Source organism: Vigna radiata, chromosome 2 (assembly GCF_000741045.1).
Source record: "Vigna radiata var. radiata cultivar VC1973A chromosome 2, Vradiata_ver6, whole genome shotgun sequence".
Taxonomy (NCBI): domain Eukaryota; kingdom Viridiplantae; phylum Streptophyta; class Magnoliopsida; order Fabales; family Fabaceae; genus Vigna; species Vigna radiata.
The window spans coordinates 15,340,023-15,349,003 of record NC_028352.1 but is presented as its reverse complement, the minus strand read 5'-3'; the positions used below and the strand labels follow the sequence as shown (position 1 = coordinate 15,349,003).

Sequence of the window (8,981 nt, the reverse complement as noted above, 5' to 3'; positions counted from 1 at the left end):
ATAGAAAAAAATTTCTTTGACAACGTCTTGAACACAGTTATGAATGTTATTGGTAAGACAAAAGATAATGACAAAGCAAGAAAAGATTTACCTCTGATATGTGCACGAAAAGACTTAGAGTTGAAGGAGCAAGCTAATGGTCGATTCTTCAAACCAAAAGCAAACTACACCATTTCAAAAGATGAGGCAAGAATAGTGTGTGGATGGATTAAAGAGCTTAGAATGCTAGATGGATATTCTTCTAACTTGTCCAGATGTGCCAATGTTCAACACGGTATTATTCAAGGCTTGAAGAGTCATGACTGTCATGTATTCATGGAGACTTTCATCCCTCTTGCGTTTAGTTGTTTGCCACAGTACGTGTTACACCACTGATAGAAATTAGTAACTTCTTTAAAAATCTGTGTTGCACGACACTAGAGGAAAATTGCCTAAGAAAGATGGATGAAAATATCCCAATTATTCTCTGCAAATTAGAAAGAATATTCCCTCCTGCATTCTTTGGTTCAATGGAGCATCTTCTAATCCATCTTGCATATGAAGCTTGGCTTGGGGGACCTGTGCAATACAGGTGGATGTATCCCTTTGAAAGGTTTATGAGAGAATCCAAACGTTCAGTTGAAAATAAAGCTAAAGTAGAAGGCTCAATTTGTGCAGCTTACTTGCACAGAGAGACAACGTATTTTTGTTTACCGTATTTCAAAAACTTCATGTTGTCCCCCACTAATGTCAGAAACAAAATGCAATGGCAAGCTGAACCACGTGAAGGTTCAATATCAATTTTTCGACAATCAGGCCGTCATGCGGGAAAAGAATTCACTCATTGGTTAATTGATGCTGAATTCAACTCTGCTCATGTCCATGTCTTAATCAATTGCAGTGAAGTGAAGTCGTACCTTGAGTATGTCATCATCCAACTCTTACTTTTGCAATGGTGCGAATGTTATACACTAATTCATTTCATTTGTATCAGCTCATTTCTTGTGGCTGAGCAAGTTGCAGAAGGAAATGCTTCTGCTAGAATACACTCAGAGTTAGATCCGAACATGGGTCAGCTCCTATGCGAGTAATGCAGATGACGACATCCGTAGGACACAGTGTTGGGTCAATATTGTTGGTGGGAAGAAAAAGGGACGAGTGTACGGTGCATGACAACTTGCTGCAAACTATACAGCATCAAAAGGAGGTACATTGAAGCACCAACCTTCTTCTTCTTCCACCACTTTTGCTGACAAGGCCATTCATCGCTTGACACAGCTACTACAATAACGTGACCAGGAAAACCATCAATTGAGAGAAGAATACAGTGACTTGAGAAACGAGTTTACAAACTTCAAGTCCCTGGTCATGAGAGCATTGTCTCAAACTTCAGACACTCCTCCCACCGTTCCTCTGACCCAGCCACGACCCTCCTTATCACCCGCCGTCCCTCAGCAGCCCAGATCAGTCCAGTCCGCACCAGTCCAGCCATCTACAGAGGAGTAGGATGATGAAGAACATTCTGATGACTTTGTAGATTTTTAGTTTTATTTTGTTATTTAATCATAGTTGTTAGAACATCTTGATGTTAGTACATTTGAATTTTAGTACATCATGATTTTGGAACATTATCTTTGCTTAGTAAAGGATGATATTATTGTTTTATGTTTCATTTTTCATTTATAGAAATAACTTCTTAAATTTGAACTTTACAAATATTGAATGATTTTCGGATGCACAATATGTAGGTCTGTCTGTGGTTTGAAACTGTTATGTAGGTCTGTCTGTGCTGTGTGAACCTTTTATGCAGGTATATGTGGTTGGATAACAAATACAAATATAACTTTGTATTTTTTCAAATGTTATCGAAGGCTTCTGCCCTTCGGTAATTACCGACGGTCTTGAAGCCGTCGGTACACTGTCGGTAATGACCAATTACCGACGACTTTTCTCTCTTTCCGAGGGATTATGACCTTCGGTAAAGCTCTTCTTTACTGTAAACATTCCTCTTTAGGGTTAACTTCAGTATTAACCCTAATAATAACCAGAGACTTCAACACGCAAGAGATTTGTTCCAACTATAATCGTTCTTTAGCTTCCTTCAACGTTTCTTTTTTTTCTCGAAGAGGAATGTTGCCCAAATTGGCTTTGATACATGACCAGTGGTTGAAATCATTTTTGTAGAATTGAGTGCCCATATAATCAAATTCTTGTTCGTACTGCATCTGCAAACATTAGGCACAAAACCCTAGAAAACATTTATTAGAATAAAAATAAAAACAAACATAAAGTCAAGTCAAATTCAATCAATTTACACTACTTGAAAAAATTAACCTCGAGTCCCCAGCAACGATGCCAAAAACTTGTTGACTCACTGGCAAGTGTACCAGATCGTTCAAGTAATATAATCGGTAATGCCCGATATCGTTCTTCCCAAGAGACTTGAAAGGCCTTATCGTTCGTGTGAATTGAGATCGTAAGATTTGTAGAGAAAAATAAATTGTTGTGGATGCAAAAACACAAAATAAACATGCAATGCGTTTGATTCAATTGACAAGAAAAAGGCTATGGATGAATGAAGTTGTTGGGGGTTGACAATTTCATCTTATCCACTTCCTCTTATCTACTCCTCTTGTTTAATGTGCTTGATTATCTAATTGTTATGCAAACTTTCTTGGCCTACTCTTAACCCGATCCCTCGGCGAAAAGAGCCTATTACTAATTACTGGCTTGCTATCCCAAGCCTCCCCTAGTAACTAGCAACGCGTTAAGAACAGAAGCAAAAACAATTGATCGTTCTACCCCCTATCCCTAGGTTAGTATTGCTTAATCAAGGAATTTCTTACCAGTTAATGACAGTATCGTACGTCCCCGTATCAATAAAGACAAACAACAATTATCGAATGAGTTAAATGATAAAAGCTTTAAGCACAAATGAGAACCCAACAATTGACAATCAAGGCATATGACAAGCATATAAATAAATAAGAGTTTCAATAAAAGAGAGTTTCAAAAGATTACGTTGTTTCCCCCAACAATAAAAGGGTTTAGTTCACCATTGTCATGGTGAACTTAGATGAAAAATGATGGAAGAATGGAAGAGCAAACCCTAGATAGGATAAAAAGGAGCCTAAGCATCCAAGAGATCTTCTCCAAGGAGTGAAAGTTAGGTCTGGCCGCCCTTTTCTGTCCAAAGAATGATTCTCAAGTCGCAACAAGACTATTTATAGATGAGGAGCGTCATAGAAAACAGGCCCAAGCCCAGCAGACAACCGCCCGACACCACACTTATGCTGCCCAACGGTTTGCCCATTATCACGCCATCGCCCAACGATGGGGGGTTGCTGCCCGACGGTTTGCCCATAGTCACAAATCCACCCAGCGTCCATGCTTGATGCTACCTCCTCGCATTGGACCGCCCAGCGGTGAGTTTTGCCACTGGGCAGTTCGTAGACTCTTCTTTTCTTCAGTTTTCTTCCTCTGTCTTGAGTGTAAGACCTTCATCTTCAACTCCATTCTTCACTTCCATCAAAATGCTACAAAACAATGCAAAACAAGCATAATATCGCTAAAAACAGCTTTTGACTCTCAACTGACTCATTTATTGGATTTTACTTGATTTTAAGCTCATTCTAAGTCTTAAAAGGTGTAATTTGGTCAAAAATGACATATGAGAATAACTGTTTTTCAACCGTTATCAGGGTTTTTATGGGTTCTGTGTTTTATCGCGACTTAATACATGAAATATAATTTTATTTTCAGCTGCAGTTGTTTGTTCGACTTTCACTGAAAACCAAGTTTATTTGTGGTTTGAATCAAATTTTGACTGACAAGCAGAAGACTATTATTTCACAAACTCCATTTAAATGGTTTTTAGAACTAAATGATGATATTAAGCTTGGTAGGAATCTTCTGAGCGATTTATTAGAAAGGTGGGATGATGAGAGGGGTGGTTTTTGTTTTGGAGAAAAATTTGTGGAATTAAAGGAATTAGATGTTACGTTAAGTTTAGGGTTGGGTTTAGTTGGTGAGCAGATTAACTTGAATGAAAAAAGACTTGGAAAAAGTGATTGTCGGAAGCACTTTGCAAAAGGAAATGGAAAATATTGTTTGCAAGTTATAGACTTTATTTTGAAAAAACACAAGAAGTTGACTTCAGTACAGGTTTGTAGGCTATACATTTTGGTAGGAATTTCTGAGATATTGTTACCCAATCGTACCAAAACAATATTTCCAATTTTGTTTGAAAAAGTTGATAAAATAAATGATTTGGGTAGGTTTTGTTGGGGTCGTATAATATATCAATATCTACTTAGTAGTTTTAGCAAAGCATGTACAACTTGGAATGGAGGAAAAGGTGCACAGACTGTGTATGTGGAAGGTTGTGTGTACGTGTTCCAGGTAAATATTTTATATGGATTGTTTCATTCCTTGAAATGTTTGTGTTCATAAATGTATAATGTTTTAGTGAGCGTTTTGTGTATGCTAATTATGGTGTGTGTAATGTGTTGGAACAATTGGTATCGTTCTGAGATAAAGTATAACACAACGGAATAAAACTTAGAGTAGCAGAAAGCGTGTTCGGTCACTTTTTTAAAATAAATTGGTCTGTTTTAGAAAATCAATTTTCTTTCAGAAAATTTATCGAACAGTTGATATGCGTAAAAGATAAAGAGTGTAGGGAATAGAAAATCACACGAGTAATTTTTATACTGGTTCGATTCAACAGAATCTATGTCCAGTCGTTAATCACTATAAAAAGTGATTAACAGTTTCACTAACAAAAGGGTTTTACTGATTACAACAGTAATGAATAAATGGTAAGATTAAACCTTCCTTCGACCAACGAACCAGAAGAAGAACACTCTGCCAACTCGAAGAGAACCGCTCCGACAATCGACCAACGATTCGCAAGCTTCTCCTATTCACGAGACCAGGCAAAGCACCTTGCTAACTCGAAGAGAATCGCTTCGACAATCGACCAACGATACACGGGCTTCTCCTATTCACGAGACCAAGCAAGGGAACTTTGAACTCTAACTTCTGAGAACTTCCTCTGACAAACAGTATTCTGTTGAGCTTTTGTTAAAAAACGTTACTTTTGAATTTCTCAGAATCCCTACATATAGCCATCTGCTCTGAATATCAAAGGTCAAGTCCCAACTGCCACGAATAATCAATTATTGTAAGTGATAATCGATTATTTAAGTCCTTTATAAGTTTTTCAAAAAGTGATAATCGATTATGAGGTGATAATCAATCATTCCTGAATGACTTGTGATAATCGATTATTGCTTCTCCATAATCGATTATTGCAGTTAAAAATGCAAGTTTTACAAAGTTTATAAGACTTTCCTACTACATTTAATTTCTACAAATTGCTTTTAAATAATTTTAAACTCTTCTTCAACTAAGACTTCTTGTAGCATCATCAAAACAATTGTCTTCAAGATATACCAATACTCCTTATTGGTAACATAATGTATTTTAGTTTTGGTTTTGTGATCGTTTCGTTCCTTCTAATAATTTAGTTCATAAAAACCCTAGAATTTTGCATTGGATTGATATGAATGTAGGTGACAATTTCATAAAATCTGCAATGGAGACGGGTGTGGTATGTAATTAGTGGTTTTATTAACATATTTGATTTAATGATTTAATTTATACAATGATGTTTTTGATGAATTTGTAGACGCTTGATGATTATGGTCCATCAATGACAGAAATGAGCCAGCCATTTGTGAGTGCATCATTTAATCCAACTGGAGAGGAAGTAAGGAAGAAAGCACATTCAAAGTCAGCAACCAATGAAAAACATAAAAAAGTTGTTGATGATGGTTTAGATGCTGTTTTAGAGGAAGAAGAAGCTGAAATTAAAGCACTTGAAGAAGAGTTGGTTGCATTGAAGACTGAGTTGTTTGAGGAGAAAAATAAATATTATGGTGGTTACAGTACCCCATGTAACCAAATGAGAATTGCAACAACTATGGACGTGAGGGAGAAGATTGCAGCAATGAAACTGTTATGAAGTATTACATGCGCCGAAAGCGATTCAAAAGTGCAGTTTGTAAAACTTCGTACACCGGATATAGTCCCAAACTTTAATCATGGAGAGTTGTATTACTGCAGTAATTTGTAGAACTTTAATTATGGATATTTGTATTTGAAACAAAGATTTGGTTTGTTAATTAAGAAAGTGGTTGTTAGCAAGTGCTCATTTGAATTGTTATTGTAATATTCATTCCATTTGTTGATTGGTAGTGTTGTTTAATTTTCATCCTCAGTTGTTGTTAACAAATGTCCAGTTATGTCCAGTTTTGTGACCCTATATGTAGGGAAGACCCATTAAGGGTGATATTAAGTTGACAGGTAACTTGAACAATTTTTATAGTCGTGAAGATGTTGTAATCGATTACAGAGAAGTTGTAATCGTTTACCTGTTTGATAAACTGTTTTTGTACAAAAAACGTCATGAGTGCTACCAAAGCCTAGCTTAATGGCTCCCCATGAGCCCTTTATAATGTGTTAATGCAGTTGTAATCGCTTACATGGGCCTGGTAATCGCTTACCTCACCTTTCTTTAACAAAGCATCAATTTCTTCAGTGTCATAATCTAACGAATGAAATCGCAAAATGCGCGGGAATACCTTGTGAGAAGAATGGGCATACAAATCAAGGTGTTCATACGCCCAAAGCTACAATCAAAGTATTAAAACCATTACAAAAAGTTCTACCAATAAACTTACTTAATAAAACAAACAACCAAAATTCAATGATAACTGTAAAACAACAGCACTGCCACTTATGCTCAAAGAATCTTTAATGTCTCCAGTAAGTATTTCCTTGTTACATTTATTTAGACTCTTTACAATATATGAATGTACAACACTACTCCAATCATAATTAGACAAATTATTTAACTCATCTAGCACTAAACAAGGCATGTTAGAAACATGTTTTGCCTTCCTAGGAAAAAAGAACACCACAAAACAAATTAATATATACAAACGACAAACAACATCTACATCAACATCATCATTATGTAAAAGGAGATTAAACATATTTAATAACTCTTTCAATGAGGTTTTTTTACAATTAGTAAAATGTTCACCTACTTTACCCACAATTGATTCATCCAAAGGTATCTCCAATCCCCCCACTCCAAACCCTAAACTCATCACCACATCCTGGACATTCAAAGGAACCAATTGTTGCCACACTCTAAAAGCTTGATGGTGGGGAATCCATTGACGAACCAAGAGTTTCAACAATTTTAGGTTCAGCTCTATATGATCCTGAATTCGTAAACACATCTTAAATGAACTTCGAAAAATGCGGTTCTGATGTCTCAATTGCAGTAAGGAATTCATTTGGGTAATCAAGGATGTATCCATCCAAGCCCTCATGCGCCACTGTCCAACAGTTGAAAGTTATCACAATCAATTTATAAAATAATGCTCCAAAACAACTAACAAAACACAAAACTTCAAATTCTACTTACACTATTTTTACAGGGTACCATTTTCAGTTATACTAATACCGTCAATGAAATATTAACCTGACATAAATTACAAAAGGAGATAATATTAACTTCAATGCATTTGCTAAAAAGAAATGTATCATATGTTGGTTCCAAAAAGAATGTAATTCAGAGTCTTTAAAAGGTTTCAAATTTAAACTTTATGAATGGTGAAAATATGGTTAAAAGGGAGATACAGGAAAAGAAAATGTGAAACTGGGTTATAGCAGATATCATATGTCACATAACCAAACTACCTAAAAAGTGTGAAAATACGTTTTACCTTTCGATAAAAAACGAAAACACGATGCAGAGGTACTCACCAGTGCACCCAATAACCAATCCCGCAACGACAATAGCGAAAAAAACCTAAACACTTCCAAACCACCGAACCAAACACCTAAACGCAAAACAAATGCACAATAAAAGCAACAAAAAAACAACTAAACCCTAAATAAAGACATCGAAAACACTTATCTGTTCGAAACCTCTCTGTTCGACGGTTGCCCAAAAACTCAGACTTCCACCAACGACTTCAAATGGCGGATAGAGAAATACCTTTTTGAGACACAACGTTGTTGACAGAGATCGTTGCGTCGTTGAGAGAGATCGTTTTTTAGAGAGCTCGTTTCTGAGAGAGAACGTTTTTCAGAGAGTTGCAAGAGTTGGGTTTTTTGTGACTTGCGTTTCTGGAAGGCGCCAACTGAGGTTTACTCACTCAAACCTTCTTCCAAAAATGCCCTCAGTATTTCTGAAAAACAATTTTTAAAATTAATATCAAACAACGAATGAGACAACGCCACGTGGCGTTGTAGAAAACGTTGTCAAATAAGTTGTCAAAGTAACGTTTTCCTTTTTTTTAAAGCTTCAATTGTGAGAGTCAACGTTCAACCAAATGAATAACCATCATCTCACCAAAATTAAATTAATTGCTATGAGGACTCTACCTTCAAGTTAAGAACATTACCAATCAATTTTATAAGGAATTAATGTGCAATGAAATTATGGGGATCAAAAGTAAAGTTTTTCTTTATTACCAATACGCAACACAATAATATAATTGATATTATAATTTTTAATTATATTATAATGTAAGTTATGTACCAAGTTCGTGATTAATTTTTAGTAGAGATTAGTTTATTATCTTTCGTGAATTTTAATTATATCTTTTATTAGAAGAAGAGAATTTCATAATACATACAAATGTGGACAAGAAGTGGTCCAATAGAGAATATCAACCTAAGAAAATAAAAACTTTAAAAGCTAGAAATTAACAAGTAAATAACCAAAAATAACACTAACGTTGTAATATATAAACCAAGATACACGAAATATGTAGTCAACTTGCGACCACAACCTCGTAATTAATCACTAAAATTTCTTCATCTCTAAAACACGTTACTTCTAACACCATGCTGATGGGTCCTCTAGTTATTATGGTGATCATCAGCTACACAAACAGGAACAAAACGGCATAAGCACG

At 35.7% G+C, this 8,981-nt stretch overlaps 1 protein-coding gene across 3 annotated transcripts in view; it reads left to right on the top strand.

The window, feature by feature from the left end:
* The window catches only part of LOC106777130, a 13,127-nt gene extending 6,871 nt beyond the window's left edge, over positions 1 to 6,256 (top strand). For all 3 annotated transcript variants that reach the window (XR_002667191.1, XR_001376923.2, XM_022778686.1), the window contains one exon: positions 5,672 to 6,256. Coding sequence is in view for 1 of the 3 variants with exons in the window: in XM_022778686.1 (XP_022634407.1) it covers positions 5,672 to 6,007 (336 nt within the window). In the remaining 2 variants the exon portion in view is untranslated. The remainder of the gene's footprint in view (positions 1 to 5,671) is intronic.
* The last annotated feature ends 2,725 nt before the right edge of the window (positions 6,257 to 8,981 follow it).